The sequence below is a fragment of the Myripristis murdjan genome, chromosome 20 (assembly GCF_902150065.1).
Source record: "Myripristis murdjan chromosome 20, fMyrMur1.1, whole genome shotgun sequence".
Classification (NCBI taxonomy): domain Eukaryota; kingdom Metazoa; phylum Chordata; class Actinopteri; order Holocentriformes; family Holocentridae; genus Myripristis; species Myripristis murdjan.
Window position 1 is genome coordinate 19,959,865 of NC_043999.1, and position 22,131 is coordinate 19,981,995.

The window sequence follows — 22,131 nt, forward strand, 5'->3', positions numbered from 1 at the left end:
TTACATGAGCACACACACCAACACGTACATTAGCACGCACACACACACACACACACCCACATAAATGAAGTACAACATCCCCCTACTCACATCCTATGAGCTTGGTCAACTGATTCAACATATTATCTGTATTTAAACCAAATATTTGAAGCCACAACAATTAAAACTGTGAAAATGAGGACCGACTCAGCTGCAGAAGAAGAACGTATGATACACATGTATCAGTGAGTTGGTCGGATGATGAGAACCATGAAGACACACTCAGTGATTTTGATCACGGCAGCTTTTCCTCAAACATGATTCCTTAGGTTGTTGGTTCGGCAGCTTATTACAACCTTAAGACAGGTTTTAAAGTTAAGTGACCTCTAGTGGTTGTGTAAATAACGACACTGCGGTGTGGTATGCAGGGAGTGACAATGTCCGTGTTCAGAGGTTGCTGGGGTGGTGGATGGGTCCCCTTGCCCAGTGCACAGAAAAGTCAGAGTCAGATGCCCAAAGGCCAACAATCTCCAACCAAGAGAAGCTGTCCCACACACACACACACACAAACTGGCAAAAATACATCCATTCATAAACAGCACGTGCATGCACATACACAGCCTCCTTTCCTGAGCTTTAACACACACACACACACATCACACTTGAACTCTGTCCTACCTGCGTGACTTTCTCTGTGACGTTGTGCGTGCGGTCGATGAGTTTGCAGGGAGCGATGATGTCCATCTCCCCGGCGGGCAGGGCGATGAGCGGGTCGGGTTTGAAGTCCACAAAGTTGAGGGTGATCTGAGGGATCTTGGAGATGGTGCGGTAGCGCATGAGGTCCGAGTCCGACGTGGAGTTGAGTATGTTGGACTTGTTGTTCACGGCGCCTGCAAAACACACAAGGCAGACAGAGAGTTAAAAGTCACAATGGATGAAGGAGAGGTCAAATAAAAATGTTTGACTTCTATGCACATCCTGTGGTTTCTGAACTGGTAAACGTTGTGGTTAAGTCCCACACTGAGTCAAGTAGTAATTCCATCCTCTTTTAGAGGTGGTTTTAACCTGACAAAGTAATTTGATGATCATAGTTAAGTATCTGCAAGTTTTCTCTAACACTTATCTGTTCATCTGCAAATGGATGGAGTATAAGCCCATCCATTTGTTGTATCCCTCCCGTGGTTTGACGCAAATGCTTGAGATATTTTGTGCAATGAGATTGGTAGGTCAATCCACAAGGTCATCATTTTCATGCACTTAGTTGACATGTTGGACTTAACTGCAATCAGTAAGCCGAAATGAAGTCTATGTGCCTCTGCTCCCTCTGACTTGCTGTTGTCAGCTGTAGATTTGAGCTTGCAAAAAAATATATATTTTTAAATCTTCAATCTGCGAAGTATTAACAGTATATACTCTGTTGTCCTTTTCTTCTGTCACTTTTCACTTTCTCTCTCACCAGTGCTGCTGCTGGCCGGCCGGATGCTCCCTCTCCGGTTCTTCCGGTCCCAGTCGGGCCTCATGGCCTCGATCTCGTCTACTGAGGAGGCGCGACGCATACTGTGGAAACTCTCCCGCGAGCGGCTGTGTGTCAGGGAGCAGTTGGAGGCCGTGGCGTCTGGGTTGAGGCTGAGGCGGTGGGGTACCACGCAGGGCGACGACTGGGTGAGGGAGCCTGTCAGTGGAACTCTGTGCGGGGGAGGTGGAGGAGGCGGAGCGGGAGGCTCAGAGCCCAGTAGGGTACGCTGGTCCTCCCAACGGTCTTCTGGCCAACTCTGTAGAGCTGACCTAGGAAGCAGAGGAACATGTAAGGATCAAGCTTTACTTATGTTGCAGTGGCCTAACGTTTCCTCTAATGGGACTATGATCCCATTAGAGGATGCTATCCACCCAGCTGATGTGTTCTTGAGTAAGAACCTGGTTCCCTACCATGTACAGGGATGGCTGCAGCAAATGAGGCTGGCAGAGAAAATCAAGATTGAAATCTAAATGTGATGGACTGTGGCTTGTTGAAGGTCAAATATCTTGCATTTGTCCATATGGTGTCCAGTAAATGGTTCCTCAGGCTCTTGCCTTAGCAGAAGGGTTTCTGTGTTATGAAGAATCATTTTGGACAGGATCTCTACAGCACCATGCTCAAATGGTTCTACCTTTTCAGAGCTATGACAATGCTTCTTTAAAAATTTTAACAAATCAGAAGGTTCTTTCAGTGATTACCAGTCAATATATAAACACTACCTGATCCAAAGAGCTGCCAAGATTTTCAATTTTTCTGCATAGCATTATGATTTAATGTCAAATGCTGTTGTGAAGTGCTTTAAAAAAAGGTACAGTAGCACTGACTCTTAATCTAAGCTGCCGGCCCAAAGCCACCCGTCCCATTTCCCCCAGTCTCTGTAGATCCCACTTACTGAAAGCCTCTGCTACCCTGACATAGAGAAACAGGTTAGCAGAGCTCTCTCTGTCTAAAATCTGTCCCTGTGAACTTTCATCCATGGAGCCTACCTGCTTCCACTGACTTGCCCCTGGTTATCTGGTTGTAAGGAAGGAAGGGGCAGGAACTCTCCCAGGGCCAGAGACTCGTGGTGGGGCTGCTCCTGGTGCAGTGGCAGGGGTGTGGCAGTGGGGATGCGACCCACTTCAGCGTCGTCCAGAGAAGCCTTGCTGTTGGACAAGGAGCGCAACAGGGGAAAGCGCAGCTTGAAGCCTCGTGGACGACCTAGTAGGAAGAGAGGTGTGCCATGGGAAGAGAAAGCTTAACAATGTGAATAAGTTCTGTCCTCCAAAGCAGTAGAAAAAGGTGGAATTACTTGTTCCATGGACAGAACTGAAAGCAAGCATGAGAGACAGAAACAAATAAACAGACTGTGGAAAAGGCTGATGACAGTCAGGAAAGAGGTGGTGACAGTCAAAGGAAAAAGGTGTAAGCTTTGAACTGAATCATGTTGATTCATGTTGAACTTTATTGCTTTGAAAACAGACAACAGCAATGTAGGACAAATGAACAACATAATTTACACTACCCCAACATTCCCACTGCAGTAATTACTGAGGGTAAAACAATGAAATGCTCTCATTATATAAAAATTGCACTTACTAGTGAGGTTAAGGTTTCACCATTTTTTAGTTGGCTTATTTGCCTATCTGTCAACAGGATATTTCCATGGGTATTTGTGGACAGATGAGACTTAGGCCAAGAAACAACTGGTCAGGGTTTGGTGGTGATCTGGATCTTGGATTTCTGCCATGAGATGACTAACATTTTAGCCCCAGCTATGAAACTAACCACTAAACTAACTTGATTGCAAATCTTTAGGGCATGTTTGCAGGATCAAGAAATCAGTTTAACTGAAGATTTAGGTTTCTTCATTCCAGATGCATTTGTAAACCACCTGAAGATGACCAAAATAAGATGCAATAAAACATGAAAATGGGAACTTTTTCGTATGCAGCTGCTACACTCTTGGGTAGAAATTTATAAAAACAAGTGGCATGTCCATATCAGACAACATCAGACTGAAGGATTGAAAACACAATGTACATCAAGTTGATGAATACAAAGCAACACAAATATCCAGATTTCATAGGAATGAGATGCCAATTTTGCAAAATACTGGGGCCATCTTGTCTTTGTACAAAACAAGAAAAACAAATGACACAGGTGATTTAAGGTGACAGATGCAGCCTCTCACAGATTTTACGTATTAAGTCCCCTTCAGTCATAGGTTGGATATAAATGATACAAATGGCTTCTATACTGTTGGCTGCTGTCTTGTACACAGATTTTGTATTCTCCTGCCAGGAGTAGCTTTTTCTGATGATGCTCAGAGCATCTCATGAACTATGCAAACTGAATTACTTCAGTGCTTTGTTTTTAATGGCCAGGATTTAGCTGTGCTGTGCCCAGAAAGTGTCTCTGTCTTACAAACTTGGTCAAACATTCTGGATCATCGTGCAGCCAGCTTGCCAGTCACTGCCAATGGTGGAAAACAGGAAGCTCCAACAAAAATAAGCCAGAGCCTCAGCAATGACATCAACATGACATAACAAGATTAGGCATTAGCTACCGGTGACGAGCCAGGTGGGCAGGCGGTGGTTGAGCTCCTGGTTGGGGTCCCGCAGTCTGTCCTCTGTCATGACCTCGAAGTTGAGGATGAACATGATCACCACGCCATCTTCGTTCTTCACTGGCACCACATCCACCAGACACAGAAAGCACTGACCTGGAGGGGCAGAGACACAGGAACAAGTTCAGTCAGACTGCCAGTGTTTTGTGGAGGCACAGTGCATATTGTTAGCTGGAGGGTTCAGTCGAAATTGAACCTCTAACTCTAAGTGGTGTTCGTGCCACGTTACAGGACTGGAGCCGATTTTGTAATAGTGTGCATTTTGTCCCATTTTGTCAACTCACTTCAGTCGATCCTCAGCAATTTTGCAGAGTGCACCCTTTAATTTAAATCAGGTAGTTTCAGTGATGGTCAGATGAAGTGAGTAAGATGCATACAACGACAGAAAAAAACATATGCTACTTCTGCATCTTGCAGAAAACAGAGGACATTTGAAATACAACATACATTAAAAAATAAACATACAACAAAACATTAATATGTTGTAATATCAGTTTGTTTGAGTTAGACTCTGTCCATCTCTATCACTACTGAAGTCACTTGAATGCAATCTGTTGTGACTATGACAATCTCTACCAGCAGGAGCACACACACTCACTGAGGAATCACCAGTTGTGCAGTGTGTACCAGACATCACTCCTCAAGTAGAAGTATTGCTCCTGTGATGATATTTTACTTAAGTAGAAGTAGAAATACTACTGCAAAATCTACAAAAGTAAAAAGAAAAAGTAAGTTGTTTGAAATGTACTTGGAGTAAAACTTAAAGTAAAACAATAACTTTGTTAGATGTGATCTTTACTAATGAAATTCTGAAAGAAGAAAAACACAAAGTTACACAAACTAGGATCTTTAGACATTTTGAAATTAAAAAAGAGGAAAAAACACCCTTCCAATCTTTCCTAATCATTTTTCTAATCAAAGGCCCCACAATCTGTGAACTTCTGAAGGTCTAGCTTCTGATGCTTACAGAGAGCATGTAGACTGTGCACTCTGTAGTGGATGTGATTTAAAATGTAGTGACGTACAATACTTCAGTACACAAAAAAGCTACTTAATTACAGTAAAATGAGTAAATGCAATTAGGTCCTTCCACCCCTGGGAATCACACATGCATGGCACAGAGAAAAGCTCACACCACAACCACATGGATGCAAGCATGTATACTTGCCACTGATCACAGGGGCACACTTGCATACTCACACATAAATACACACACATCCTCCCTCTTTGTGAGATACACATCAGTGCTTAATCAGCTCATGCACACACACACACACACACACCCTCTACGCAAGGCTGGGTACCCACATTAATCTGTCACATGAGTGCTAAAACAGCTAAGTAAGCATGAAATCACACGACACACGCCTGTAAGTGGCTGTGAGATTTCCACGCTGCCTGTGGACCTGGATACACTGTACCAGCTGGACTGGAAGTGGGCACAAGCTTCTACTGTGGCTCTGTCACGAGGGATTTGAACCGTCAACACGATGGGAGTCAGCACCAAACATGAAGACAGCAGACACACACACACACACACACACACACACACGCAGGCACATATGCAAACACAACATACGCACACCCATTACCTCATTGAGACATGAGGAAGACAAGCTACTTCATGTCATATTTGTCATCTGGTGTTCGTACAGCAACAAACAGCACTTTGGTGGTCAGGGGGGACTGTATGTGCGTGCGTGCATGTGCATGCATGCATGTGTGTGTGTGTGTGTGTGTGTGTGTGTGTGTGTGACCTAATTTCATTTTGTCTTACATTTGTCTGATTTTGTAAAATGTAATGCTCCAGAACAATCACACAGGCCTCAATTTTTTTTGTTTGTTTGACACTGAACAGACAGGGAATCAATACTATTAGTGAGAGAGCATCCGGGAAGAGCGGTGGGGAAAAAATGGAAGGATTGTCTGTGCTATATTTTTGATAGTCAATGTGGATTATCTAAATGCATGTTGAACAAATCCAGGGATGATTCACCGAGTTTATGATCCTGTTCTTTAACATTATGGATATTGACAGTGCCATTAAATGTTGTGATGTGTTGCGTCTTTGCTCAGCAAACTCAGCTACCTCAACATTTAAAACTACAGTCTGTTCCACAGTTGCCAACGTGTTTCTTAGAAAGAAGTAAAAACACTAAAAAAAATACACCACAAAACTGAGCTGGAGCTTACAGAAATAAAACTATGACTGTTAAATCTCTTCAATCATGGTGAGCTCAAAGCATTTATCCAGGTCATTTTGGTGCAAACCAAAAAATCATAAATGGATTTCGGTCTACGGTTTTCTGCAGGCAATCAAGCTCCATGGCAAAAAGACAAACAGACATATAATTCAAACAGGGAATTCTCTCTCAAATATCAGAAACGTATCCAAAATTAAAATAAGCCCTTAGTCGCCAATGAGAAAACCCCAAAGGCCTTTGATGCATCTATCTGGCAGCAATATTTCTCACGTGTCACACATCATCATTTAAAACCCATTTTAAGCTCTCTCTCTAGACATTACAACTCCCTGTCCTGCTTTATCTACAACGACAGCAACTGTGACAACAAAGCTACAATGACATGCACTTATTATGCAATGTAAAAACGAATTTTTGAGCTTATTAAGAATTATTAAAGGAAAATGCTAAATTTGTTAGTTTTATAGGTTTGTGCTAATTGGACAGATAACCCATTTCAGTTTTTTTTTTTACTGGTTTCTGCACACTTTTTTTTTTCATAGTTTTACACATTAAGGTAATTCATGAGTGTAAAAATTCTGCTTTATTTTGTCAAAAAAAATCTTCTTGACTGAAAAATGTATTGAAATGTCACCAGTGACAGAAAATAGCCCGTCTTGACTACGTCACCTCACAAACATCACAGTCCCATCTATGATTTTTGAAATTTTATTTCAGTAAGTAGAGACAGCAGATAAATACAAGCTATGTTAGGCAATGAGACGTACTTACAGGATATCTGAAATGATGAAAATTACAATTTTAATGAGATGCAGCATGCATATAATTTAAACATGCAATTTAAACTGCTTGTAGAAACTAGGAGTAGAGAGTGAGAGTAGATTAGATTTTTTATTAGAATTCTCCTTTAATGTTTCTTAACGGGGGAATTCCTGCATACTACATAATGTGTGATCAGCAAACAAATTATTTCTGCCATTCCTGTGCTATTATTTATAGTTATGATGATACTGCTATTCACATACACATACAATATACTGTATCACGGTGGAATCCCTATAAAATCAGATCTGCATAATTGCTTTTTATAAAGAGTTAGCATTGTGTGGCAGCTTTCCCAGCATTCCCAGCTGTCTTACCTGGTCAATATCAGTCAGTGACTGGCACACGGAGCAGGCAGGCAGAGCGGTTTTGGCAGTATGGAGCGCTAGCAAGACGACCAGGTTGTACACACCAATGTACAGTGTGCCCACTGCCTGCCTGCCTCTCTCACCCACCAGCCTGTCATTCAGCTCACATCATCATTGGAGAGTGGGCAGAAATCCGATTGGACAACAGCATAATCCCAACACAGGAGGGGAAAAAAATATATAAAAAGAGGGAAGCTAAAGGATTACACCATCTGGCCATGTCTATCTGTTGCTTTATTTGTGTGTGTGTGTGTGTGTGTGTGTGTGCATGAGATGCACGTGTGTAGGTCAATGCCTTGTTTCAAGTTCATTCATATGCTTTTTCATCATGCTCATTCATGCGTGTACCATCAACAGCTGTGACGCTGCAGTTTCAATTACGTTCATTGTTGAAGGTGTTTAGCTTTTTGGTGCTTCACCTCTGAAGCTGCTTCAGAAACCTCTCGACCCCAGACCACTGACAACAACCGCTTCTGCTTCCAGAGCACAAATAAGTCAAAAAAATGAAAAATGACAACAGTATGATCGGATATGGAGAAAAAATACCCCAAATATTGGTATTTATGGTCCAAAGAGTAAGTAGGTTGACTCTGACAATAAAAAAAAACAAACAACAACAACAAAAAAAAAAACAAAAAAACAAAAAAACAAAACAAAACAAAAAAACGCACACAGTGGTATCACTATTTGATGAGATTAAAGTCAGAAATGTATACACACATGCACACACACACACACACACACACACACACACACACACACACACACAAAATGTAAATATATAAATAAATAAAACAGGACTACCTCTATGATTAAACTCAAATTCAGGCTACATTTCTTTCTTACTGTGTCAGACAGACAGCACCTTTATTGGTCAAACTTATAATATTGTACTTGGGTTTAGAAAGTAATATCAGCTTTCCCTAAATCGCCATTTAATCAGAACACACCAATCAACACTTTTTATCATTTTATAAGCCCACAGACTCTAAAGAGAAATTGTTGACTTGAAGCTTTTTAGAAGATTCCTATTTGTCCTGCAATATTATCCCTTACTAGGTGCTTGCTTGTTCCTAAAAATTAGTTTTAAAGGAATATTTCAACATTTTGGGCTCTGCACATCCAGTGATTCAGTTCCTGTGGGTAGCATCTTGTGTTAGCTTTGCATAAAGACTTAAAGTCTTGGGGAGTTTTTAGCCTAGCTCCATCAAAGTGAAAAAAATAAAGTTTACAGCAACTCCGAAGCTGTCTTATTCGCACACTGTGTCATGTGCATTTGAAGTACATGTCTTTAGGAGAGGTTTGATGGGTTTGGGTTAGGGTCTCTCTATCGCAGCGATCCACAAACTGTGGAAGGTATAGGAAGATCCACCCTCAAATGAACTTCTCCTTAAAAAAAGAAAAGAAAAGAAATTCCATGATGTGTATTTCAAATGCATGTGATCTTTATGCTGAGCTAACACGAGGTGCTACCCACAGGAACTGCACTACTGGATGTACAGAGGTGAAAATGGTATCAAACCTCTTGTCTCAGTCTGGGTGGGTCAGAAAAAAGCTATTTTGCCCAAAATGATGGAGTATTCCTTTAAGAGACTAAAGACCCAGGACTTAATAACGTGTTTTGCAGATGACATGGGAATCATAATCCTGACACTTGGGGCACCTCTGACACACACACACACACACACACACACACACAGGATTAAATGCCAAGAAAAGAGGATTCAACTTCAATTCATTATGTTTATTTTTTCTTTTTTCACCCATCCCACCTGAAAAAACTAATACATTACACAAGTGTTTGTGTCTGTACTCACACTGTATACAGATAATGTATGCCTACTGTACACTAAAGGGTATGTGTGTATTTTTGTGAAAGTATGAACACATGAGTGTATGCTTGTATCTGAGTGTATGAGTATGTGTATGTCCTGGATTTGGTGGGGGGGTTAAGCCAACATATTTTTGGCACATCGAGTCATGTTTGCTGCGACCCACTAGACCCTCTCTGCCCACTGTAAACTATTTCCTCAGAGTGTGTCCAAAATGAATTGAGCTTTGAGGTTAACAGGGCAAACGCCATCTCATCTAAAAGTCCCCCTGGACATATTTCAATTCAATGTGTTCCAGTTGATAATCTGATTCAGCAACTGACTTTGTGAGCTTTGGCAGATTAATACAATGCTCCAAACACACATCCAAAAAGATGCTCCAGCAAAGAGCAAGTACAAAAACAAAGCAGGACCAATACTTTGTAGCTGAACCAGTCAGTGTATTTCCTTCAAGTCAACAGATTTTCATTCTGGAAGCTCTTGGTCCAAAGCTCAGCTAGGGGGTCTGTCACCGCTATCCTGCTTAGTACCTCTAATTGAACCATGGTGCATTTACTCCTTTAGTTTGGTTGTTTGGAGAGGTGGACACAAACAAACCAGTTTCAAGTGTCCCACGGTCCAGACTGTTATAACTGAGAATGCAGTTCAGCCTACTGTATGAAGTGAACCAAAACTCAGAGCATGATGGGTCGAAAACAGATGTTGACACCTGTGGCTGCCAGCCAGGCAGACAGAAGAGCTAGAGCTGCCAAAACAAATTGCAGCCAAACATGAAGTAACAACAAGGTGATTCTTGTAGAAATACAGGGACATAAAACACGAAAACTTCATACATAAACCAGACTAAAACAAGTGAATTTTGGGGGGTTTGGTTGATTAGATAAGGTGACCACCTTACCCAATATGAGACAAGACAAGTGATACTAAAATCATCAGTCAGATAGCTCTGTCCAGTGCACATGCTCACACTGTAGCATGAAGAATATCACTAGTGACTAGCTTTATACCAAGAGTGAGAAATTAAGACCTTGTAGCTGGATGGGCTGGATGGTCGGTTAATTTTACTGACAAGCATCTAATCCCGTAAAGCTTGATTCGGGGATTGGTATAATACATACCAAATGTTACAACATGGATTTTCCATTATAGATGATGTCTCCTCCTTCAAGATTTTAACACTTACACTATAATACCAAAAGTATTCGCTCACCCATTCAAATGATCAGAATCAGGTGTCCTAATCACTTGGCCTGGCCACAGGTGTATAAAATCAAGCACTCAGGCATGCAGACTGTGAAACAAGACATTTGTGAAAGAATGGGCCGCTCTCAGGAGCTCAGTGAATTCCAGCGTGGAACTGTCATAGGATGCCACCTGTGCAACAAATCCAGTCGTGAAATTTCCTCGCTCCTAAATATTCCACAGTCAACTGTCAGCTCTATTATAACAAAATGGAAGCCTTTGGGAACAACAGCAACTCAGCCACGAAGTGGTAGGCCACGTAAAGTGACGGAGAGGGGTCAGCGGATGCTGAAGCGCATAGTGCAAAGAGGTCGCCGACTTTCTGCACAGTCAATTGCTACAGAGCTACAAACTTCATGTGACCTTCAGATTAGCCCAAGTACAGTACGCAGAGAGCTTCATGGAATGGGTTTCCATGGCCGAGCAGCTGCAGCCAAGCCACACATCACCAAGTGCAATGCAAAGCGTCGGATGCAATGGTGTAAAGCACGCCGCCACTGGCCTCTAGAGCAGTGGAGACGCGTTCTCTGGAGTGATGAATCACGCTTTTCCATCTGGCAATCTGATGGACGAGTCTGGGTTTGGAGGTTGCCAGGAGAACGGTACATTTCAGACTGCATTGTGCCGACTGTGAAATTTGGTGGAGGAGGAATTATGGTGTGGGGTTGTTTTTCAGGAGCTGGGCTTGGCCCCTTAGTTCCAGTGAAAGGAACTTTGAATGCTTCAGGATACCAAAACATTTTGGACAATTCCATGCTCCCAACCTTGTGGGAACAGTTTGGAGCGGGCCCCTTCCTCTTCCAACATGACTGTGCACCAGTGCACAAAGCAAGGTCCATAAAGACATGGATGACAGAGTCTGGTGTGGATGAACTTGACTGGCCTGCACAGAGTCCTGACCTGAACCCGATAGAACACCTTTGGGATGAATTAGAGCGGAGACTGAGAGCCAGGCCTTCTCGACCAACATCAGTGTGTGACCTCACCAATGCGCTTTTGGAAGAATGGTCAAAAATTCCTATAAACACTCTCCTCAACCTTGTGGACAGTCTTCCCAGAAGAGTTGAAGCTGTAATAGCTGCAAAAGGTGGACCGACATCATATTGAACTCTATGGGTTAGGAATGGGATGGCACTTCAGTTCATAGTATGAGTAAAGGCAGGTGAGCGAATACTTTTAGTAATATAGTGTATGTTCACAAACAAAGTGAGCAAAGATTTTTTTTTTTTGATGTCCATTCATTCTTATTGCTTATTACGTGTATGACGTCACATAAAGAAACAGGTAAGAAAAGTCAGAGACAGCCTCAAAACCGGGCCACTTCAAAAGGGCCTGTTCCTCACAGTACATGCTCTACCAGGATGCCAAGTTTTTCACCGCAACCAGCAGCTTGTATACGAGACTCTGTTGAGCAGTCCCACAATTTTCAGTAAACTGTGCTGTCCTTACACTACAGCATGATAAGACGGCTTTAGAGACACATGACCTGGTCCGCTGTGGCATTCTTAGTTTAGCTTGGTTGGTAAAGCGCACACTCGGTTTATCATGCTGCAGACATGGGATCAAATCTTGCAATTTAGCAAGCGCCAAGGTAATCATATATCTCCATTCAAGAAAGACTATACACCGCACATGTTGCAACTCAACTGTGAAATATGGCTCAGCAAAGACAACATGCACACTGTGTAGTCTTTCTGCTTTACATTGAATTCTTGATCGTCTGCTATCTGACAAAGCACAAATGTAGTGTATTTCATTTCTCCAATGAATAAACTGTGGTGGGGCTTTTCTTTTATCCTCCACCAAGAGGGAATACAATGTTTTAGGTCTAGTGTGGCACTGCAAAGATAAACAAAACCCTGGTTGAAGTGTTATCCCTAACTTCCCAGAAAAAGATTAAACTTCAATCCCAAGCCAAGGGAGTAGCAGACAACTATGGCCTTATAGCCTTATTGGTTTAAACAATCCTCAATGAAATCCTAAAGGTTTTGATTAAAAAAAGATTATATGGCACCAGGTTGTTGAGCATAGCCAATGTGGGTCAGATTCCCGCAGTATCTCAAACTACTCTTTTGGATGGGCTGAGTTCAGACTGGATTCAGGCATTCGTCACAGATTTTCTAATGCCGTCGGCACACTGGCAATGTAGTCCAAAACAACAGGACAACAGTGTTACCCAATGAGTTGAGGAATAAAGGGAAGACAGGAGAAAACACAAAATCAGCGAAATGCAAACCAAGAAAGAAAAAACCTGAGGTGGAGCACTTGATTTCCTTTTCTCTTATGTTGGAAATGTTGTTTCCTCTTTGGGATCTTGTTCAGAAAAAGGAAATAAAATGTCCCTGAACATGTGAAATGTCAGGATAGAAATGCCTCTGAAACAACATTGAGAGCATCATGGAACTAAATAAACTGTAGACTATTAAAATTGTTGTAGGTGGGCGGGCAGCTGCTTCAGTGGTGGGAAACCTGTGGTTTGATCCCATGTTGGGCTCTATAGCACATCACTGCCTGCTGGCATGGAGGGACAAGGTGGAGCGGATTAGCTGTTCAGGAACATCTTCCTGCAGCTTAGCCGGGGATGAGAGAGGATTTGACAACAGTAAACATGGATTCAGCTGGCCCCAGGTAACCCAATGTCAGACCCCAATCATCCCTGAAGAAAAATGACTGATTTTTTTCTCACCGGGCGATCGCCCAGGGAGGTTTTCCCCTTTTTAGCCTCTACCTTCATCTAACCGCTTGAGCTCAAACCTCCCAGAAAATAAACAGGTGAACAGACACCCCTCACTCACCACTATCTGTCTTCCTCCTCAGCCTCAGTGCATCCTACAATGTGCTGGATTAGAGCACAGATTAATAATCTCTGCTATGGAACAAGTGGATTAAAGGAAAACAGATTAGTGCTTAATCGACTGCCTTCTCACTTCTGTCCCAAGGAAGAGGGAGTGCACAGAGAGACAGAGAGGGGAAATGGCATGTAAATAAAATATATATATTGTTTCAATTTATGTACAGTAAAAACAGAACATATATAACGCAGAGCACATAATGCACTTGCATCTTTCTGTTGATAATTTGGTCATAGTATGTGCATGCGTGAAAATCTGAATTACCATTAAAAAAAGAAAAAAAATGGCAAAAGGTCCATGGCAAAAAAATGCTCATGGTTCGAAAGGTCTTGGTTAAAAGCAACTTACAGACATGAATGCAAACATGCACTTCTTGAGATGAGTTTATGGTTTTTGTTTTTTACAGCTATGCAATCCAGAAGGTAAGTTTTATCCTGTTGTGGCATAGTAAGAGCTCCACTCAGAAAAATGCCTATATGATGAAAAAAATCACATCTTTTTATTGTTTTTCCTAATTTTATTTAAAAAAAGATGAGAGAAACAGTAGTTTCAAAGAGGCAGCTCATTGCGACTATCTTTAGTATGTGACATGAATGCATCATAACCATCAACATACTATAATAACAGCATTGAGCACTGAGGCTTCTCTGCTGAAACTACATACCATTCACACCTCCTAGTGGACGATTAGCACAGCTACACACTGGCTGCTGGGTCTCTGAGCAAAACATTCACTGGCAATGGCACAACAGAGTGTAGATACCATGGATTATAATCACACTGCTTTTTGTTGTTCCTTCAAAAGAGCTGCTCATGTTAACTGGATTGACTGAATTTTCCATGATCATGGTGGTTGCAAATATAAATTCTTTTTTTCATATGGATTTTCTTTTTCGGCAGCTGCATGTCTTGCAAGCGCTCATATTTCTCTTAGAGTTTTCAAATAGAAAAATCATGGGGCATATCATTTTTTCCCCGCACTGCTGGGTGAGAAAGCTTTGCAAAAGAAGTTATTTTGGCAATGTGTGCTTTAGCAAACCAGCCACAGATCACTCTTGGCAGACAGCAAATTCAAAACCAGTTAATTGCTCAATGGTAAGCAAAGACTCACTTGTCTACCATGCCGACACTGACAGTTGTAGAGGCAAGTGTGGCAGGTTTGCATAGCACAAAACTCTTCCCAACACTTGTTATTTTTCACACGGTTGTCAAAGAGGGGAGTTGGTTATGTAACACACAGCTGTTTCAACTTGCAAAAAGCACGGATGGGTTTGAATTCTGTGACGGTGCTGCTACGTATCTCTTTTTTCCATCAGGATGAGGATTTCATATCGAAAAAAGAAAAAAAAAAAAAAAAAAACATTAGCTGATGGTTACTGTCCATCACAGACAGAATGGCCTCACTGCAGCTGCCCTTCAGCGAGATAGACACTTCACATTCAGAATTCCATGGGTAACATTTAGAAAGAGAGAGAGAGACAGACAAAGGGAGAGAGAGCATGTGTGAGTGACAGAGAGAGAGAGAAATGAGAGTTGTAAGAGGATGAGGATGTGAGCTGTGTTTCTTCTCCACTGCTCTGTTCTGTATCACACCGTCTCTGGCTCAACACTTAGACACATACACACACGCACGCATGCACACACATACACACACAATGACAAAGCCAGGAATGAAAGAGGCGGAGAGACTCATTCACAGACACGCTCTCCTTCACTCCATCACTCTTTGGCAGAAAAAAAGATGAGAAAAAAAGGGAACATGGCGGAGCTTCATTTACACAGATCCATTGAGACGGAGCTAAATATTCTACAGGCTGGCTGGCTGCGGGCCAACTGGCAGACGTCTTTCTGTTCTTGGCCATCCTCAGAGCCAAAGGGTCCCTGCTTAAATCCAAAACACTCTGGCCAAGTTGACAACGTCACTTGAGTGTCATTCATCAAAAGGAAAATATCATTTACGCTGCTAAATTACTAACTAATGACGATTTTGACCACTTCACGCCCAGCATGACTTCTCTATGCAAACTTTAAAGATCAAGGTGAAAATGCTACATCATAACGGTCCTGGAAGAGGTTTCAGGGCAGTTAGTCCAAAAATCAGAGAACCCAGGTCTAAGTTCCTGGCACTGACAAGCATCCACCCTGCTGAAGTGTCCTTGAGCAGGACACTGAATCCCCTGCAGCTCTAGGGCTGCTGTTCTCTAGCTGATCCTGACCTCAGACCTCCCTGTGGAGAGGGGCAAGTGAAAAGCTAATTTTCAGAAGAAGCAAGGGAAGAGGCGCCCCGTTTTATCAGCCATCTTAACAAGGCATCATCTTCTCCTGGCCACTTCCCCTCAGGGGAAGCCCTGCTGCCATCCTAAGTACTTTTCCATTGCTCTGAGTCCGACTATTTATCTTAGCAGAGTGAGACCCAGAATACATTGTGATCGTTTGTAACTGTGTATGAGACACAAATGCAAACCAAACAATATATACTGTAAGTACATGGCATTCAAAAGCAAGCCAACAATACTCAGAGAATTTAAATTCTTTTTGAATTGAACTCATCAGTAGTATTTTATTAGTCATTACCCTATGTTTTATTATGTGTTACTGTTGTTGTTATTGTTGCTATTGATCAGTGCTAATTTTCAGGTGTGCATAAGGCCAAGTATATAACATTTCAAATACTCCACTCAGATCCTTATAGCAATTAAAAGACACCAAAGACAAATGAAACAGGGCCAGTGTATGCATAAATATCACAGTATCCATAAATAAACAAAATAATCACATTATCAGTCCCTCCGGGCTGACTGGACATCAGGATGCTGTGTGGTAAAGTTTTTGTCCTCAGTTGGAGCGTACTGAGCCTCACTGATCCACAGACAGCGTTCACACCTGGCTGTACTGAACCACTAGGTGGCAGGGTGCAACAACTCTTTCCTTGCCATGCCTTGGAGGCAGTGAGTAAAGTGGCAGAGCGCAAGCAGTTGCACACACACACACACACACACACACACACACACACACACGCACATGCCGTGCAGCCAGTATGCAGGACTGTGGTGAATATTGCTTTCATAGTTGGAGAGAGGGGGAATTAATCTGGCCATGCAACACCACAGATCAGCACTGCCTCAAACTATGGAGGTGTGCTCTTCTGAGAGGGAGGGGGAGAGCTGGAAGGAGAAAATGGAGAGAGATTGGTGTGTGTGTCTGTATGTGTGTTTGTGTGTGTGTGTGTGTGTGTGTGTGTGTGTGTCATACAAATTGTTACTATTGGTCCTGATTCCCTCATCCCTCTGAATGTGGCTACCAGCTGTCCTCTGATAAGTGATGTAGCATTACACTATCTTTCAAAGCTGATACACACACACACACACACACACACACACACACACACACACACAGATGCCATGTGGCTGACCTCTGCACTGGTTTCAGGGTGAGAATCTGTGGAAGGTCAAACTAAACCAGACAACCATTCATCAGCATCTCTTACCTGTAATAGAGACAAATAGCAACCTGTATGTGCTGGCTGTTTGCACGGTGAAGTGGTAGCCAGACTGTAATAGGCTGTCCAGTTGTGTGTGCAGGTGTGGGTGCACACATGTTCACGGGTTCACATTTTTGCACTTCTTGCACAACTAAGTCCACAGTGTGTGTGTATGTGTGTAATGAGTGCCCTCCAAGGTCTCTATGTTGCATGTTTTATCATGTGTATTATACAAGTCGTGTGTGCGTATGTGTAAATGTTGCATACTATACATGCAGATTGTTTGAAAGAATGTATGTGTGTGTCTTGCAATACATATGTGTGTGCATTTCTTTCCTGTCTGGTGTGTAGGGTGACCTGTCCTGCCCCCTGCTGGTGGGAAATGAAAAGTAATGGCCATGCACTTGCACTGTGTCTGATTGATGCCCTGGGGCTGATGGGAGCAGGGTGGCTGGGAGGTTGACACAGCTCTAGGCTGACAAGGAGATCCATTAATCTGGTTCCCCCCATCCCAAAGGGTATCTGCTCGGGACAAAGAATGAGGCGCGCCGGTGCTGGGTGAAGCTGAGGACCCGATTTTGGGCTGCGATGTTTACCAAAGACTGGAGCTGTAGCTCAAAGTGGATTGTTTGTTTTCTGGAGTCCAAAATGGATCATTTTAAATGGTGAGTTTGAGGTCACAAGAATTATATTTGTTACTTGCACTCTCTCTTCGAAAATGCCACCCTTTCTCCCATTGCTGATATAAGCTGGCTTAGTGTGTAACTGAGAGGCTAAAAATGAATCAGGGGACGGCTATTGGATATCATTTTCAGAAAAACGTAATCTGACATGTTGAGGGGGCGACAACAAAAGCAGCAAGCGTTTTTACTGGTAATAGTGTCACTGAAATTGAAATCATTACTTGTTACTGGGATTGGTAATTATCATTATTATAACATTATTGCTATAACATGAATGTCAAACATGATCTATGCTATCATTTCTAAGCTCAATTTTTATGCTATTTATCTTCCAGCAAGATGAAGGAGAGTGATTAGATAATTTAATAGGGAAACACCACGATCAATTTTTCTCTTTCTCTCTCTCTTCTCTCTTTCTTCTCTCTCTCATCTCTTCCTTGTGCGCTCCCTCCCTACCACTTCTTACAAGTGCAAAGTCAATCAGAAATGCTTGTTCCAATCAAGGACATCCTCCACCTAAGCCGTCTCAAGCATCCTACCCGCTTCCTCCCCTATTGATGGGATGGAGAGATGGAAGAATAAAGGGATGGAGGGATGTAAGGAAAGATGGGGAGATCGATCGCGGGTTGAGCTCTCAAAGTCTCAGGCTCAATCAGCACACCTCAGTCTGTCCCGAGGTTAGGTTGGACTGCCTTTGCTGCCCTTCACAAGGGAGAAGGTGAAGTCCAATAAGAAGCTCATTGAGCTCCAGCAGTTATTTTGCCGTCGATTTACACGGTGTAATTAAGAATTTGCTCCTTTGCGTCTCCCTCTGAGGCAGGAATACAAACATACTGTAATTAATCATGTGTGCGACACAACAAAATGAGAGACTGCTTCATGTGTGTTTCTTCAGTCTTTATGAATTACTGCATGCATTTCAGCACAGCATGCAGAATCAGCTGGAAAGGGTAGTAGATGTCTGGAAATGGGAATGGCTTCTCTCCGTGGACTCTCTACGCGTTGGGAAAATGTTCCATCTGCTTGGGCTTACGAAACCCCTTTCAAAATCCAGTGTATAAACTGTGAAGTGCCCTGTCATCAAGCTGAAAACAGTTGCTGAAAAGTTGACATTTTGGGTGATACACTGCCATTCTGTCTCTATATTTCACTGACATTTAGGCTGTTATGTGAATATACTCTAAATGCCCTGAAAACTGAGTGATATGTGCCATGTGCCTGCTTACACCCCTGACTTCACCTTTTTTGTCCGTGCTAAGGAATCATTTTTCCCCACAACTCGACTGACTACTCTGGTTTTTGTCTTGTCATCTTAAAGAGTTGAAATTAGATTTCATATTAATTGAACATATGGAGGCACCTCTAAACAAAAGACACAACAGATACAGAATATTTCATTTTACACTGGATGTAAATCCTACACATCATTAATTCAGCACCATATGGCTTTGCCGAAAATTCTGTTCACTTGGCCTGTGATGTTTAAATTTTTGATGTAATGACATTCTCGCTTTGAATATAAACTCAGAGTGTCATTTCCCTTGAATATGGAGTCAGTGTAAAGCATCGTACAGAGGTATTACAGAGCATTTGAAGTTTGCAAAACAAAGTACATACAGTAGGATAAGCATATACACCCCCTCCCACACACACATAACACTGTCAGTGTAACCCCATAGGACGGGGTGTACGGTCCTCTAGGCCCCTGTGAGTGACAGTATGATTAGCCACCTGTGAAGGATCAATACCCAAACTGTCTAAATGTCTCTAGCAATGACACAGTGTGAGGCTACAATGTCAAACACACACAGCATAGTTGGCTCGAGGTCCCGTTCACTCCACACTGCTCACGTCACACACACTACTATTAACAGATTGCATGTCAGCACCGGAGCACAAGCACGCCAATCTGCGCGAGTACACCTGTGAATACCTGCTAAGTGCAAAAGCACGCACACATACGCACAAGCACTGTATGTATATTCGCATATACGTAGTGGTAACTACTACACACACCGACATGTTCACACACACACACACACACACACACACACATACAGAAACCTAGAGATTACATGTCAGGGTTGTTTCAAAATACCAGCACGCTATCTGCGACGGGAACGAAAAAGGTCACGAGGCACCGATATTTGATGCTGATCATCATCCTGATGAACAACACATGAATTAACAGCGGTTTAATTAGATTTATGTAAGCGTGTAAGCATTCAAAGTGTAAAAGTGTGAAAAGTGGTGAAATTGGAGTCAGGAGATGGTCACTGGTGATTGCTATTTGCACTTCTTCATGCTTCATGCTTCTCATTTTCACTTTGTGACGGTTGGCTGATTTTAAGAAATGAGATGAAAGTTCGAGTTGTTACATGTTCCCAAAAGCCTGCGTTTAACATGCTCTTTCTTTCTTCCTTTTTTTTTTTTTTTTTTTTTTTTTAAAAGTGAACAATGGACATTATATCTACCTCATCATGTCTGTCCAGTGCTACAGATTGATTAAGTTCATGCATCTCAGCCTAATCTGTATAATTACGTCATGCTGCACTAGTGGTGCACTGTGCCTCCTCTGTAGCAACCATTCAATATGTCATGTTACCTGCATGCTCATGAAGGTCATGATTTCAAGGTTGCTGCCTTATGTCAGATTTTCATATCCTAGGCTGTAACATTGGCGCTCACATGTCTTCACCATAAATTATTTATTTCATGAACTAATGTCACTGTCTCCTGTCTGAAATATGTAAACACTGCCCCCTCAATTTTCAACGCTATTTTGTATGGCCTACTTCTGATGTACATTAATTAAGACACATTGTCTGACCAAAGCACCTATTTACCATTGTTGCCGTTCATCAAAGTCCTCATCTGAAGAGGGTCATTATCGTCTTCCTCATCCTCACCGTCATCAGAGGAGGAAGACGATTATTTAGGTGATGTTGACAGACATGCACTGAGTTCCTCCTCCTTTGACTCCTTCATGGAGGAAGAGGAGGATGAGGAGAAGGTGAGGCCCACCTGGACAATAGTTCCACCCAATGAGAGGATGTTCTTAACCCTGTAAGAGCTGATGGGAAGAGGAGGAGGAGGAAGAGGAAGAGGAAGAGGAGATGGTGGTGAGGATCCTATGAAGAGGATAAGGTTTGCTCATAGGAGGAAAAGGACTGAGGAGCTGAGATGGAAAAAAGCCAAGACACCTCTGCCTCTGACTGAACACTGCAAATTGGACTTCCTTCGCATTTGTGGCAGTTCCATATTATCATGCCCATTTTGAATGCATGAGTGAAAACTCGCTTTCAGGATTGTGTGTGTAGTTTAGTGCAGCATGAGCTATTGGTCCTGTTGCACTAAAATAAAGAGTTGAGGTAACACTGACAACAATGTGAAAAGTAGTGCATTCAGTGGCCTCACTATGTATTTCTTGGTGGAAAAGTAAAATGAAGTTACAGAAATCTTCAAGACACAAATGATTGTGAGATATCCTGTCTAGCATTTAAACGGCCTTCAAAGACCAGCCTGTTGGTTTGACTGGTTGTGGTCATACATCAACTTTGGCAGCAATTTAAACGATACAGAGTGATGAACTGACTTTTGTGCTAAATTAAAGGTGAACGTTCCACTAAAATAAATGTGTCAGTTTATGGAAAGCAGGATTGACAGAACTGGATCACACATGAGACAGTGCTTGATCGCATCAGCTTTTCTTTCAGTGATTAATACCGATTTCAATCAGAGGAAAGTGAGGAGGCCTTTTTACTTTAGCATGGACAATTGACTTAAAAACTTATCAATGGAACAAGCAGCTGCAGCTCTCAAGGACTGGGACTATGAGTGACCCTGGAATCAAATGTTGAAACTCAGTGTTTGATCAGTGACTGTGTACCCTCCTTTTTTGGGCCAATTCTGGGTCAGTGTCTCATGGGTCATCTATAACCACCCCCCTCCCCTTGTTTCCTTCTCCCTCCTTACCCCTTGCCCTATTTTTGCCAGGTGTGTGTATGTCTATGTCTTTGAATTGGTGGATGGGTGCAGTTGTATGTGAACATGTTTTCATATTGTGTATGCCTTTCGGACCACTAAATGTGAACAAAACAAAAAGACGAAGCACAGAAGCATGAACGTCCACATCCAAATAAATCATTCATGAATGTCTGGAAATCTTCTCTGTATAGGATTTGGCTTGACATTTTGTCTTTGTCAGGTTAATTAAAAGCCAACACACTACTATCAGCTCAGCAAATGTGAATTCGATCAAGATGTGCTCATTAGCAGGGATGTACTTGATGTTACCGTTCTCTGAGAGAACCTTCTAAATTAACGAGGCTCTGGAAGTGAAAAAGCCTCATTTTGCAAAAGCTGTCTGGATTTTTTTTTCTTTATTCTTCATGGTATTGTTTCATGTTTCATTGTGTCAGCAGTCGTAATTGTGTGTGTGTATATGTGTGTGTGCGTGCGTGCATGAGTTTGCATGCACAGGGCAATTTATAGAGAGACGGAGCACGGTGTCCCTCTTGTTAATTACTGAACACATTCTCCTG

The 22,131-nt window shown here is 42.3% G+C and overlaps 1 protein-coding gene across 1 annotated transcript in view; it reads right to left on the minus strand.

Moving 5' to 3' along the window:
* The window catches only part of kcnh2b (potassium voltage-gated channel, subfamily H (eag-related), member 2b), a 270,945-nt gene that overhangs the window by 119,019 nt on the left and 129,795 nt on the right, over window positions 1-22,131 (minus strand). The window contains exons 3-6 of the mRNA XM_030079595.1: window positions 4,044-4,199; window positions 2,482-2,695; window positions 1,436-1,764; window positions 658-869 (exon numbers count right to left, since the gene is read on the minus strand). Of these exons, the coding sequence (XP_029935455.1) occupies window positions 658-869; window positions 1,436-1,764; window positions 2,482-2,695; window positions 4,044-4,199 (911 nt within the window). The remainder of the gene's footprint in view (window positions 1-657; window positions 870-1,435; window positions 1,765-2,481; window positions 2,696-4,043; window positions 4,200-22,131) is intronic.